The 14,860-nt window shown below is 38.1% G+C and overlaps 1 protein-coding gene across 2 annotated transcripts in view; it reads right to left on the minus strand.

Moving 5' to 3' along the window:
* SHPRH (SNF2 histone linker PHD RING helicase) overlaps nt 1-14,860 on the minus strand; it is a 47,831-nt gene that overhangs the window by 20,015 nt on the left and 12,956 nt on the right. For both annotated transcript variants that reach the window (XM_077175519.1, XM_054629721.2), the window contains exons 8-15: nt 14,374-14,630; nt 12,324-13,019; nt 9,616-9,867; nt 8,767-8,845; nt 6,705-6,868; nt 6,358-6,614; nt 3,478-3,599; nt 897-985 (exon numbers count right to left, since the gene is read on the minus strand). In XM_077175519.1, coding sequence (XP_077031634.1) covers nt 897-985; nt 3,478-3,599; nt 6,358-6,614; nt 6,705-6,868; nt 8,767-8,845; nt 9,616-9,867; nt 12,324-13,019; nt 14,374-14,630 — 1,916 coding nt within the window. The remainder of the gene's footprint in view (nt 1-896; nt 986-3,477; nt 3,600-6,357; nt 6,615-6,704; nt 6,869-8,766; nt 8,846-9,615; nt 9,868-12,323; nt 13,020-14,373; nt 14,631-14,860) is intronic.

The raw sequence follows: 14,860 nt of genomic DNA on the forward strand, positions 1-14,860 counted from the left end.
GTACAATCCAGTAGAACAATTTAATAACAACGTATGTGCAGCTTAACAAGTTTAGGCTAACACATCTATGCTAGGCGCCAAAAAAGCCACCAGGAAGTCACAAAGGAAAAGGAAGAATCAAAGAAGCACAAGAGGCATCAGGTGACCACATGCAACACAATCAAATAATAATTTGCTCATAGAAGCAAGTAAAGAAACAGACAACTGATCACTTATCTATGTATCACTAACATTTAAAATCTCTTGTTATGCTGAAGAAAATTTTGGTCGATTAAGAACTGATAGTTCTTGAAGAACAATAAATATGTTACTTAGAGAATTATGACTTTTTAACCAGGAAAATATATTCATATTTTTAAATAGTATTCAAAAGACATGAAGTCAAATGCCCAAAGAGAAAAGTCACTTCATTTCTTTTCTGTTTTGATGCCCTTTTATCTTCTGCAGTGCAAATATTTTATTATTCTCTATCATTTGGCACATTAATATCACTCTCAGTGCAAACCCTGCATTGTGTAATTGCAGGATGTAATATAACACTTAACATGAGCAGTCACAGTCACATGCACCAGACTGCTGGGAATTCAGCTTGTTAACTGTACTGCAGAACAGCAGGTGGAGATCATACACTGCTTCAGGGACATCAAGAAAACTCACAAGCAGGTTTTTACAAACACAGTAGCTTTTTTTTTTTTTGTCAAAAAAAAAGGAAACATGATGGTCATGGGACAGATTCCTATCTAAAGATTGTGATCAAAGATTGATATCATTACAGCAGGCTGAAAAAGTACTTCAGCATACCACTGGGATGAAGAAAAGACTGACCTGTTAAATTAAAGTATTCTAAAGTATTCCAGTTCTTAACTACATCTTTTTACATTTCAATGCTCACTCACTTGCAAGGAATCTGTTTTGAGCTTTTCTTTGTGCTCTTCAGATGATCTTAGTACTTCTCTGTACAGCTCTGCAGCCAATACATATTCTCCTGAATAAAAAAAGAGTAGCAAAAACACAGACACATTGTGTTGGTTTTTAAATATACAAACAGCTATGACCTTACAAGTGTTACATTACTTGTAACATACTAAGATGTTCTCAGAGAGTCTCTATATTAAGTGCCTGTCTTCAAGCAATTTTTTCCTGGTCATTCCTCCCCCCAAAAAATTGGTAAAAAATAGAATATGATATTCTACAAAGACTTATACAGTTTTCAAATTAAATATCTTTTGTGACTGTAAGATCTGTAAATCTGTTAATCTTAAAATATATATTCATGGTTGCATAAATAAAAAAAAAATCTCATGTTGCACTTAAAAAAATCATTTACAACTCACTGCAGTGATGCATCGCTAAATTTGCACTGCAAATGCATTATTCACTCTCCCAGTGAAAACCATGAAAGTTGGGTCATACTTCAGAAATGTAGAAATGATTAGGTACATGCAAGAAGCATAACTACTGATGTAAGCTGCCAGCATCACAGTCATTCCTCAGAAAATAGCTTATATCAATTAAAAAGAAATACAAAATTGAAGTTGTGTATAGAAAAGCAGTGAAAAAATAAATCCATCTTTATTTGCTTTTCTCAACTGATGGAAATTCACTTAGCCAGTAATACTCTTAAAAACTCTCAAAACATGGAGAAGCACAGAGAAAAGAAATGCATAAAGACAGATAAGAGAGTAAAACAAAAAATCATCCTATCTATATGGAAGTGTAACAATTCTATGTCAACAAGATTTGCTGCTTCTTACATTGAAAGAGTTGCATTTGTAAGGGTGTAGTTCCACCATACAGGATTGCAATTACTAGAAACGGCCAAAAGTTATGGGCTGAATTTGCTAGTTGGAACCTTGTGAGGCCTCCCTTGAATTTTTCTTGCCCTGCCTGAACCTTTTACTTGGCCTAGCTGTGATAGCAATTTCTGTAATTCACTAGGTGTCTATGGCTAATTTTTTGTATATTTTTAAACTTTTGTTTATTTTTGTGTGGTACAAACACAGCTTTATATAGACAGCAGTAATGGGCAGTTATTCCATGTAGAATGAGATATTTACAACTACCACAATGATGTAGTGTAGGGAAATAGGCCTAGCAACAATAGCAGAGGCTATTGACGAGTAAAGATATAGGATGCAGTGTACAGTACAGCCATGGGATGCTAAGAGATGGTGCACAGGCTTGGCAGCGAATAAGAAAGCCATGGCTATAAACAACTCACCCACAGTCAAAGAAATGCAGACTTAGAGCTGGACAAAACTGGGTTTAGGGGCAACAAAGAGAACAAAGAAAGAGTATGTAACATTCATAAAAGGTATCATGTCCACTAAATTCAGCGTTTTCATGGAGCTGCAGACCAATGAAGAAAGAGAAAGATGCAAACATGCTAGCAAACATAAAAATGACCCTCACTGGACTCTTGTGTGAGGAAGAAACCATCAACACAAACATCTTATTCCTACTGATGAAGGCAGTGACAACTGGCAATTGCACTGCCACCACATCTACCAAACCATTGACCTCAGGGTCCAGATGAGCCTAAGTAGAAAAGTAAGCAGAAAAGCAGGACAAGTAGAAACAAATAAGAGTGATTGTTACTCTTTTCTTTGCCTGTAGCAATAAATTTGGACCAATTATAGACCTATAAGTTTTCAATTATACTAAGATTAAATTCATGGCCTCACTTTTATGTAAGGTGTGCTTCCTCCTCCCTGAAAAAGAAGACTGAGTGTAAGGGTAACACTGGGGGAGGAGTTACAGACCAGAACTTTGCCTCTTTTGTCCTGCTTTTGTTTCTCATCAGGTGAAATTTTTATCAATCTGGTTTTCAAAATAGGCCAAACATAATTTTTGCTACTAGTGCATTTTAGAAGCATTACCTCTGTATGTAACTCTTTTTAAGCACTTAACTGTATCAGAAACACTTATCTCCATACTGCAATTGTAACAAAGTATTTCAAATCCACTAACTACAGACTAAAGAATCTGAATATAGTCCTTCTGTGAGGACTATAAGAGAAAGTAAGAGAAAAGGCAGTTTGCCTGTTCTCTTTGAAGAAAGACTTGGACATGAGCTGGAAAAATTCAAACAGCCTGTCAACTTTAGAAGAACTAGGAAAAGTGGCATTTTTACACATTCATAATGAAGTAATTAATTTTTGTTTTGTGGGACACTCAAGATTCATATAATTATTTTTGTTTTTCATTCAAAACTTTTTTTGCCTTGTAATTTAGACAAAATCGACATTGACAGAGCTGTCTAGCAGCAGGAGCAGCAAAAGGAATCTTAGCAGTCAGCATAGCAGTTTGCATGGCTGGGGCACAAGGGAAGCCCAGAAAGCAGTACTGATAAAACAAAAGCAGGTTAAGTACAATTACACAAGTATGACTTCTTTTAATCTCCCAACAGAGATGAAGCATATCCTTTACTCCTGTGCTGAAAGGAGTAAAGAATATGCTATGGTCCTTTGGCCTTACCTTTAATGATATGAATACCAGCTAAGCCATTGAGAGCACACACCAACTGTCGGTGAGCTTCTTCACACTCTGTTCGACACTTCTTTTGCAGAGAGGTCAGCAGCTCCTCCATGGTCATGGTGCTGAAAAGGAGAGCAAATGGCTTGAATTTGAAACAAAATCACAGTACTGGAAAAGTAAGGGGGTCATGCTGAGCAGCATAGCAGATCATTACATGCATCCAACGGGTTTTTTTTGAGACTTCTTTACTTATTAAAAAACCTCTAGCTGTCAGATTTTCTTCCTGCTAGAGCTTTACCCTAACTTGAATGCGTCCAGAGGTTGCCATCTCCTGGAACACCAAGAAATAAGGAGCAAGAAGAAAATTTGAACTTGATAAAATAATCCTTCATGGGGCAAAATATTGTTCTCCTTCTGTTAGTGGTGAACTGCAAACAAGCAACATAGACCTCATTTTGACAAAAGCTGTTCAGATGAAAACAGCTACGACAGACTACACTTCTACCCTCTGCTACCAATCTAAACACAAAACACATGAAGTGTCAATGTAAAGAAGAAAACCTGTGAAATGAGAACAGAGAAGACTAGCAAAAATCATTCTAAACTTCCTTTTCTACATATGTCATATCTGCAGATTATGAGAGGAATTCTACTAGAAGAGAATTAGCTTCACATAAAAATACCAGAAATGAAGAGAATAGAGTGAAGAGGGAACAGAAATGAGGAGGATGCAAGAAGGAAGCTTGAAGGGTACTCTGGAGTAAAGCCACAGGTTAAAGAATCAGAGGACTGATATGAAGAGACAGGAGAGTAAACAATAGCAACAGCCTACAACAGATGACCTGAGGCTGCTTCAAATACCAATTGCTGCTGTTAGACCAGACACCACTCCCCTCCACTGAAACCCTGCTCCTCAGCCTCATTCACCTTCAGGAGAAGCATTTACTATCTGGTGTTCAGCAATGAACACCAAATAGTAAACAGAGTACTGAACTCTTGCACAGACTGGGCTCCAATTATGCTGGAAGGATGCCCTTCCCTAGGCCTTTATTTTACCTTCCTTGCAACATTATTCCAGTTGCAGAAACTGATTCTTGGTTTTATAGTACAGTGTTACACCAGAATCAGCTTTAAATCAATATAATCACTATTCATAATTACTGAATTCTGCAAAGGAAATAGTAAATACACATAACATATGCTGATACTTCCACCATTGCTACTTACCTCCATCAGGAGTTCCAACAAAAATTGTTACAGCAGAAGGATGTACATATAAAATATGCAATTAGATACACAGCCTGAGACTACCAAGTAAGGCAAACAGAAGGGGTTTTTACTCAAGTTAATTAGGAAAATCTAGAAAAATCTCTTTTGAGAGCTTTTTTTTTTCTGAGTAGATCTCATTTACTGCCTTCACTACACAGCTGGGAGAAAAAGGTCATCTATCATAGAACAGAATATACTCCAAACTCAGTTTTTTAATTCAGGCCCTTATCTATAAGCTCCAGCATCAACTTCCTTATTTCAGGAAATTTCTGTTATTCAAAGGTCCTAACAGAGAATTTCTTCATTATTCTCCTACATATAACCAAAGACAGAAACTAAATCTTCTCTCTATTCTGGAAATGTCCACTGCTGCAGTCAAGTTTGGGTCACAAAAAAAAGGTACGTAAACAGTGCTGAAAATTGACTTTTCTCTGGACACATGATTTTAAGAAAGATTTAATTTTCATTGCTGGCTTTTCCATCAGTTACTATGCAGCTGTCACTGTGCAACCATTCCACCAAAATCAACACAGTACAAAGCTGTTCCCACCATACTCTGCTCAGTTTACATATATTTAATTTATACTACACTGGCTCATTTTAATGCAAATAATCTTGTATGATGGGTGGGAATATTGATTTCTCCTACGTTTGAGTCCCTTGCTTCCACATTAGCAGACTGCCACAGTAAGTGCTACAGCACAGTGGCTAACTACTGGTCTCTGCTCAAGTAGGTGCAAAGTCAGCTTCAGCTGCTTAGGCACTGCAGGTGCCCTGTATAACAGAGCAAGGAGAAGAACACAAAACTTCTAACTACGATTGAAAGAGACTGAATAGAATGGATGGAATAGGAAACAGTATCAATAACACCGGCAGTGCTGAAAGTTGAAGTTCTTCCCTATCTGTAGTTTAAGAAAGAAACATAGACACCAGTCTGAGAGGTTGGAATTGAAACAGCCTGCTCTTTCACAATCTCCTTCTAACTGACTGAAAAGGTAGCAGCTACATTTCACAACAGGACTGGCAATATGGGTTTTTTTGGTCTAACAAAAGCTGAGACCAAACTGGTAGTTGCAGAGCACTTATGGGGGAAGATGATCTTGAAAGCATGCAAATAAAAGAGCATTTGTACAGCTTTCAAGTTTGGGTCTATATTTACAAATTCTGCAACCTCAAATTAACATTTTCTTTGAACTAAAGAATTATTCCATTCTGTTGATTCAATTCTTTCATTGTTCTCATTCATGAATGTGAGCTTTGTACAAGACAAAAAAAAAGCAGTGGGCTTATTTATATAAACAAAAAAAGAATCTGGTTTGTTTCATACTCAATCTGTTACCTGCAACACTCTAGTCATAGTAAGGTTAGAATGCCACTGGAGAATCAAATGCCTTCAGTACTATGCTCTTTAACACAAGAATTACACAAATGAACCCACTGTACCTGTTCAGCTTCTGAGGTCAGATTACCCTGGTGTGCCACAGTCACACATTTAACTCAAGAAGCTTAAATTAGGCTTATTTGAGGACTGTACAAGAACTTGCATTACTGGAGACAATCAGAGTTCTGCTTTGGATAAAGTAGGCCATTTAAGAAATGACAGAAATTCACCTTTTCTGTAGTGGCAAGAACTCTCCCCGAACAGCTTGTGGGTGACAGCAGGCCTGCCTGAGCCGTAGCAAAGGGTATAGAATAGAAGTCACAGTCCTTCTATCTAGGCTGCTAAGCTTAAGAGTCCAGTCTGAAATCTTCCTGAGTTTTGCCAATGCATCCTGGCAGCACACCTCGTGCTGGCGATGATAGAAGTGTCTCTCCACAGGAGAGAAGTGAAGCCAGTGTATATTTTCTGTCTGAGGGGGGATTTGAATCTGAAATTAAAAAGAAAAAGTAAGTAATTTGCAAATAAAACTAATGATAAATGATGTTCAGGAATTCTAAAACTCAAAACTTTGATTTACTTGGTCAAGCACATCCTTCTTTGCTGATCTCCACATGATCTTGGCAATTAGACTGTAGAGAGGCCGAGGATTTTTCCTGCAATAAGGTCGATATAGTAGCTGGTCCCACCAATGTTTGACCCAGTAAGGATCAACTCCAAGGAAAAGGACTAATCCATACAAATCTGCCAAGAAAAGAAAGTGTTTGTGTTTTAATACTTTGCAATATGTCTCAAAAAAATTTAACTGTCATACAAAGCCTATGAAGTATAAACCATCTCCATTCTGGCCTTTATATTTTGCACATGTTTTCCAGTCATTCCTTCAGCAAAATATTTAATTTGAGGCAGGGGACTGGGTGGTAGAAGGTGGGCGTTCTCTCCTTTAGCTCGTTTTTGATTTCCACACAACTTGAGAGAATTTAGCTGTTTGTGAGACACTTTCCTAATTTCAAGCTTAGCAGAAGAAAGCAAAGAGTTTAAGCCTATTCAGAGCAGAGACAAGAGGCAGAAATTACATGATTGCATATGGTTAACTGGGTTTGCCAGGTTTTTCTAAACCAATATTGCTCAGCATCATTACTCCAGAGCCTGCTGTGCACCAACTGTCTGCTGCCCACAATCCTAGAAGGGGCTGCAATTCAGAAGAATTTTCACTTCTCTACTAATGCATAAGAAATTAACAAAAGACACTTCAATTGTTTTCTTGCTAATTGAGAGAATACATCTTGCTAATTCTGCCTAATTCAGAAACCTGTCACTTTTTGGAATGAAATTTAAGGATGTACTGACTTTAAACGTCTGTCTTAATTTTACTGGAAAAACACAGAAGCACACATTTAAATGCTGCATGGGGATACTGCAGAAACAGAGATATGTGATGATATCTTGTAGTTCTTGAAAATCTGGTGGCTACATTCCTTATTCTGTTAGCTTTATCATAATTCAGTATTCAGCTGAAAACAGCAAGACATTCACCAAATACATCATAGACCAGAAGAAGAAAAATCCTGGAAATCATTTCTGAGCAAGAAGCAATTGTTTACCCAGAGCTCCTATCCCACCACATTACAGCAGCAGTGGCACAGATTGAAATGAGTCAGCAGTTTTCATCCCTGAAGTGATGAGGGCTGCCTTAGAGTCTGTCAACATGTATTATGAACTGTATGATATTTCAGATATGTATTAAATCAACACTATCACACACAGGGCCTTAAAGGAGTTTCATCATGACACTAAAATCAATCATTTCTTCCTGGAGCTTTGCTTTATTAACACTGTATTCTCGCAACTATTACATGTATTTATAAATTTAATTCAAAATTCCATTATTAATTAATCTGATATATTGATTTTTACAACTAAGTATCCGAACAACAGTCCACAAATGCTTACACTGATTTATCCACTTTTAAACACATTGCCCCAATGTGTACCATATATTCCAAAATCCATCAGAGAACACAGGGAGACAAAGCAGTTAGTCAGCTCCCTTTCTTTTATTCTATCTCTGTCTGAAGCCTGTCTACAGAAACTGAGCACCACACAAAAAAAAGACAAGATAAATGTCACCTGCTAACATACAGCTACCTACTCCACACATCGCAAGTCATTAAGTCCTTACATAAGAACTGGAGATGGTTTCATAAGGTTTAGCATGATTTTTAGAATTTAAATTCATAGCAGCAGATACCCACAGTAGTTCATACAGAGCTATGCAAAAAGCAAATACAGCTTTGCTTGCTGTATTTGACAGTTCACAGGATTCTGTAACCAGAGCAGACTATCTGCTGTAAAGAAGGTTTAATATTTTTCCACTCCACTAAGTGAAAACTGAAGAACACACTTGAGTCAGCTATTAGACACACAGCTTCTCTGGGAGACAAAAAGGTTTCAGCTCTTCGATTTGTATATTGATACATGTATTGATGGCTTTATTATTATGCTTAAAGTTTATGGCTTACAAAGTTAGAGTACCTAGTGAATTCAGAACAAAACTAGCAGACATTTTAACTGCTTCAAAGCCTCACCTAGTTATCAGCATAAGGAAAGCCCAGAGATTACACCACTACATAAAATCTCACCTTCTAATCCTCGCTGCACAGGAGTGCCACTGACACACCAGCGATTGACTCCACTCAAACGGAGTGCCATCTCAGCAGCCTAATGAAAGGACACAGAGCCAATGATAGGAAAGGAAAAACAGAGTGGAACACAGTCTGACAACACGTGGATCTTATTTTTGAGAAGTCTGAACATCTTTTCAGCATGTACCCTTAGACCTAGAAGCAGCATTGGTGCAATATATTATAAAAATATATATAATATTTTTGATCTTTTTAGAAGGTAACTGAAAGCTGACAAAAGCCAGGTCCTCTTCCAAGCAATTAAGGGCTCACAGAAGGCAAACAAATAGCAAAATAAACTGTATGTTTAAAAAATTCTGAACATTAAAGCCTGTAAGGCATTATGTAAGTATCATTTCTGTCTTCCTGTGTTGGGCTAAAAAACTGGACAAAGACTAATTAAAATAATCCCTCCTGCAGACTGTATCCCTTGAGTTTGCAGACAGACTGCTGACTATTTTAGCTTCTAGACCCAAAGGACATATCTATGCCTCTGAGACACATCACTGAACAAGGCTAGTGTCTTGTTGAAAACTATCAAACACCATATACAACATGATGACCTAGTTCTTTAAACTGTCAGTATAGATTATGCTAAGTATTTTTCAAGCTGGATATACTTCACAATCTTCCAAAATTCCAACAGGAGAACGATTCAATGGTAAGTATCTCCAACAGAAAATTCACTTCTGAAGAACAAGGGACAAGGACAAACTACATGAGTGTACTCTGAACATTAAGAGGGGGGGAAGGAGAGACTCTCTTATTTTTTCAAGTTAAATGAATGCATGACCAGGAATGTCATACCTTTGCAGTGGTGCATTCAACCATCTGTGCCTCATCGAGGCAGATCCTCCACCACTCCACTGCCACCAAGGGGCTGGGGATGGCCATGTAGCGCTTCTGGTTCCTGAAGCGGCGCCCGTCCTTGCTGTTGCTGTGGGGAATGTCCACGTAGTTCAGCTCGGAGCGCAGGACGTCGTAGGTGGTGATAACCACCTCCTGCTCCGCCAGCATGTGCGGCTGCAAAAAGCCGTGCTTCTTCACGCCTTGGTACACCTACAGGGATTCACAGGCAACAGCACAAGAGCAAAGAAGGGAGGTAGGAATGATAAAAATGCTAATATATCAGTACAGCTTAATATGTGCAAGCTTTTAGCAGTGTTGCTCATATAAAAAGAAACTATTCATAAAATGTGTAATCATCTAATAGTATGGTGGGAAATTCATCTAAGTAACCTAATAATAAATACAATAGAGTCATGGATGCAAAATTTGTCAAATTTTTATGACTTTCCAAAACATTTATTTCCTCCTTTGAAGGAGAGAGGACTTCATTATTTTCTACAACAGTTATTTGTTGTAACAGTTGTTTGAAGATTAAGTATTCTGTAATGTTGTATGGAACAACATTATACAAGTTACTGTAACATGTTCAATCTTCTCCTCTCCTTTACTGTAGATCATTACCTTTCTTCCGAAAACTTTACTCACTAAAATCTAATGGATGATTAGGCAAAGGCAGAAATATGCATCAAAATATAAAAAACCCAGAAATTACACTCTGAGTAAAGTTTTACCTACAGAGATTTAAGAGATGAAAAAATATACCCTAGGTAAAATACAGTCCCTGTGCACTAGCAGAAACCCTTCATATTGACATTTGTTCTATTATCAGAAGTACTTTTCTTATCTCCCTCATAATCTTAAGCCAAATCCCTTTAGAAACATACAAAGTTAAAATAACTGCTCTTTACCCCTTTATGATCAGCACATGATTTCACTGTTAATTTCAGTCTTAACCCTACTTTTTCTCCCAGTAATGATCTTCCTCTACCTTGGTGCATATGGCAACAGTGTTTCTGTCAACTGAAAGAAACACCTGCAGATAATTTCTTTCTATTGAGCCCCAGAGTGGGACAACAGAGTAACTCAGCTCACTGCACATGAAACAAAGGAGAGAAGGGGAGCTTGGAAGGGGAAGAAAAAAAGAAACAAATTAACCAAAAAGAGCACGCTCTCTGAAGCACCCACGAAGAAACAAACTGCCAAAGTCTAATGATTTCTTCAAGTACTTATGAATAGATTTTGTGCAGATTTATAACTTGGCCAAGTTTTGATTGTTTTCACAGCAGCAGGAAGACAATCTACCACAAAGCAAGACTTACTGATAAATTTTAATTTCTCGTTCTATTACATAAAACCATTAGAATTTCCCATGGGTTGTAAGCAGTTGAAGAGTAAAAAACACATGTCACATGCAATGCAAAAGTTGTTAACATGGGAAACTGATTCTTTGAAACATGTCCATTACTTTCATTTTACCTCAACAGGAAATAAAACACCAAATTTTCATTTTGAAGCAACACTGAAAACAAGTCTCACAGTTGGCAGTTAGAAGAAAATGAAAACAATCTTGCAGAATGGAAGATGCCACACAGTTTAAAGTACTGACAATCAATATTTAAACTATTTTGTTGTCACCATGTACATCTATTTCTGCTAATTTTCATTAAACCTGGTATTAAACGTGGACTGGGCCCTAGGAAAACCATGTGAGTTTTACACATTTGTTAATTCCTGCATTAAATCTAATTGGACTACTCACACAAATAGCACTGGAGGCCTAGAATTCATTTATATGTTGGGCAACTATGTGTAATAGTCAAAGGTACCAGATATATCTCTGAATACCAAGTTATATCATATCTGCTACTACTTTGTTCAAAATACAAGTGATTGATGGTTTTCAAAGCTCTTGATCATTACAAAGGCTCCTGACTGCTAAAAATATGAAGGAAAAAACTTGGCTGCATCGGTAATAAAAGACTTTTGAATACTGTGATATCAGTATTTTTTAAAAACCTGCATGGTGATTGTTACCCTAAGTATAATTAGATTCTAGTGGCAGGGTTATTAGAAATCAAGTAAAAGGACAATACATGGTCTCCAAATAAGCAACATCCTAATAAATTTGGTAGATGTTATCAACACAACAGTTGTACCAGTATTGTTTTCAGTAAACACCAATGCCGAAGACTTTTTCTATAAAGCCTGAGAACCAGAAATGCAAAGCTACAGGCTTTACCTACGGAAACATTTTTTATCTAGAACAAAAGGAGGAGAAACAGTCTGAGAATTGCTTAAGTGCACGTGTACAGTGAGACAACACTCAAAACACCCATAGGCCTTCTTAAGTTCCTTGGTAGTCTTTCAAACAGCCTTCCCTCTCAGAAACTACATGTTGCTGCAACCACACAGAAATTTGCTTTCAGCCGCTATACAATCTACTCCACTGGTTTATCTCCCAGTGACCAGCTAAAACAGAGAAAAAAAGGACTAATTGCAGACTGTCTCTCTGGGACAGCAATGCACCACATAATGCCAAAGCATTGGTCTAGCAGCAAGAAGCATAGAGCTCTGGCAGAGAGGACAAAGACTTCTGAACTTTGAGTGATGCAAGCCCCAAGCCTTGATAAAATAACTCTCCAGAATATGAAGCTCTATAATCTTACCAGAACTCGAAGAGATGATGATCTTACATGCCTATTGATCTCATCTACCCACTGGTGGCAAATAGAACTTGGAGAAATTATCAGAGTCGCTCTTGTAGGAACTGGTTTCATTGCCACAAGGCAATGGGGACAGTAGAAGGGCCTGCTCTTCAGGTTCTCCTCTTTGTAGTTTACGCATTCTGCATGCTGCCACAGGTAACATTTCAGGCACTGCACACGAGCTTTGTAGTCAGCCAATCCAAGCTCACCACAGATGCATTCAAAACGATATTCAGAGGTATTAAATGGAAATATGGAACTGGTATGTTGTACGTTACTGCCAGCACGTTCTTGGGAATGTGAGGACTGGACCTTTGGGACTTCCTGTTGGATAACAGCTGTAGTTTTAGAAACATCAACATCAGGATGACTGCTCATGTCACTGGAGACAAAGAGGTTGCCATGAAAATCAGGAGATTTTGGGACCACAGTTTCTTGCTTAACATTTTTCTCTTCTACAGAGTTCTCATGATCTGCTTCAGATTTCCTGTTATTTTTACTAGTTGTACAGTAATCATGTTCTTCCATGGCGATATTCTCATGTGATGCAGTTTCAAAGACATTTTCAGATGTTTCATCACTGTTTGTTGATTCTTTGGTTTGAGTTTTAGCATCAATCAATTGCTTCTTCTGAGTGTTTTCTGAAGTCCTTGCTACCTACAAAGTAAAATTAATCAAAAATGTCAGACTTTACATTCTGGCTTGTCCAGTGACATTTGTTACCGGTGCTACCTAATGTCTTCATTAATGACATAGCCAGAGGGATTGAGTGCACCCTCAGCAAATTTGCAAATGACACCAAGTTGAGCAGTACAGCTGACACACCTGAAGGACGGGATGCCGTCCAAAGGGACCTCAACAAACTTGAGGAGTGGGCCCATGGGAATCTCATGCAGTTTAACAAGAACAAGTGCAAGGTGCTGCACATGGCTTGGATGAACAGATTGAGAGCAGCCCTGCTGAGAAGGATTTGGGAGTACTGGTGGGTGAGAGGCTGGACACGATGCAGCAATGTGCACTTGCAGCCCAGAAAGACAATCGTATCCTGGACAGTATCCAAAGCAGCGTGGGCAGCAGGGCCAGGAAGGGATCCTGCCTAGCTATTCATTCTTGTGAGACCCCACCTGGAGTACTGCAATCCAGCTTTGGGACACCCAATATAAGGAGGATGTGGAACTGTTGGAGTACGTCTAGAGGAGGGCCACGAAGATGATCAGAGGGCTAGAGCACCTCCCCTGTGAGAAAAGGCTAAGAGAGTTGGAATTGTTCAGCCTGGAGAAGAGAAGGCTTCAGGCTAAATTACGGCCTTCCAGTACCGAACCAAAAGCTATGAGAAGCTTTAACGGGACTATTTACAAGAGCACATAGTGACAGGACAAGGGGGGAATAGTTTTTAATGAAAGATAATAGGTTTAGATACTAGGAAGAAATTCTTCACTGTGGGGTGGTGAGACACTGGAAGAGGTTGCCCAGAGACAATGATGCCCCAACCCTGGAAGTGTTCAAGGCCAGGTTGGATGGGGCTTTGAGAAACCTAGTCTAGTGGAAGGTGTCCCCATGGCAAGGGGGTTTGGAATTAGATGAGTTTTAAAGTCCCTTCCAACCCAAACAACTTTCTCCTCACCCTTTTTTTTTAATGACATATAAACACATCAGTACATAGATATTAAGGATTTATATTAATTTCCAGTTTGAGGATTTGGTTAATGTTTACCAGTGTTTAAAAAACAACTTCACAGTAAGAACAATACAACTTCCAGTAACACTATTTTAGAAGACTTGTGACAGATGTAGTTAATATTTTAGCCCCAAATTTTATCTACTTATGATTTCTGCTTCTTTATTTATAAGTGTCGAAGCAATTGCTGCAGTTTTCTTCATTTTTACCACTAAATCAGTGTCACTGAGCTCGTGTACATAGACAGTACAGCTGAGAGTAGCATGCAATTGGCAGAAAAAAAACCCCAGCCTTTGCAACATTCTTTGAAATAACTACAGCAGCATGTTTTACCTGCTCTTTGGCTCTTTCTCGCTTCTTCTGTTCCTTGTAATTCTTCCCCAGCTTGAAGGACCCAGCCAGACCATGCCCTTTAACTTGTTCTACCACCTGTTCTGCAATTAGTTTTTCTAGAGTTCTTTTGAGAAGCCGTCTATTTCTCTGCGTATCGTATCTATATATAGAACTGATGTACTTAAATATTGCAATTATGGATGCTCCTTTCTTCACATTAATTTCCTTTACAGCGGCTAATATCATTACTCGTAAGCCTGTATGAAGAATCAAAACAAAAACTTAAGTTACCTCACAGAATGCGTATTAAGGTAACTCTAAACATAGTGCTCATCTAAAAAATGCAGATAGGCAGCAGTTTTGACAAGCTTTTACTTGACACAGCTCTACGGATTGCTGTTTTGCAATGATTCTAAAACAATGTTGGATAGCAATAGAAATAAATCACCCAATTTTCTTACTGAGGCATAAAAAAAGACAACTTATT

This window comes from Agelaius phoeniceus, chromosome 3 (genome assembly GCF_051311805.1).
Source record: "Agelaius phoeniceus isolate bAgePho1 chromosome 3, bAgePho1.hap1, whole genome shotgun sequence".
In the NCBI taxonomy this organism is placed as follows: domain Eukaryota; kingdom Metazoa; phylum Chordata; class Aves; order Passeriformes; family Icteridae; genus Agelaius; species Agelaius phoeniceus.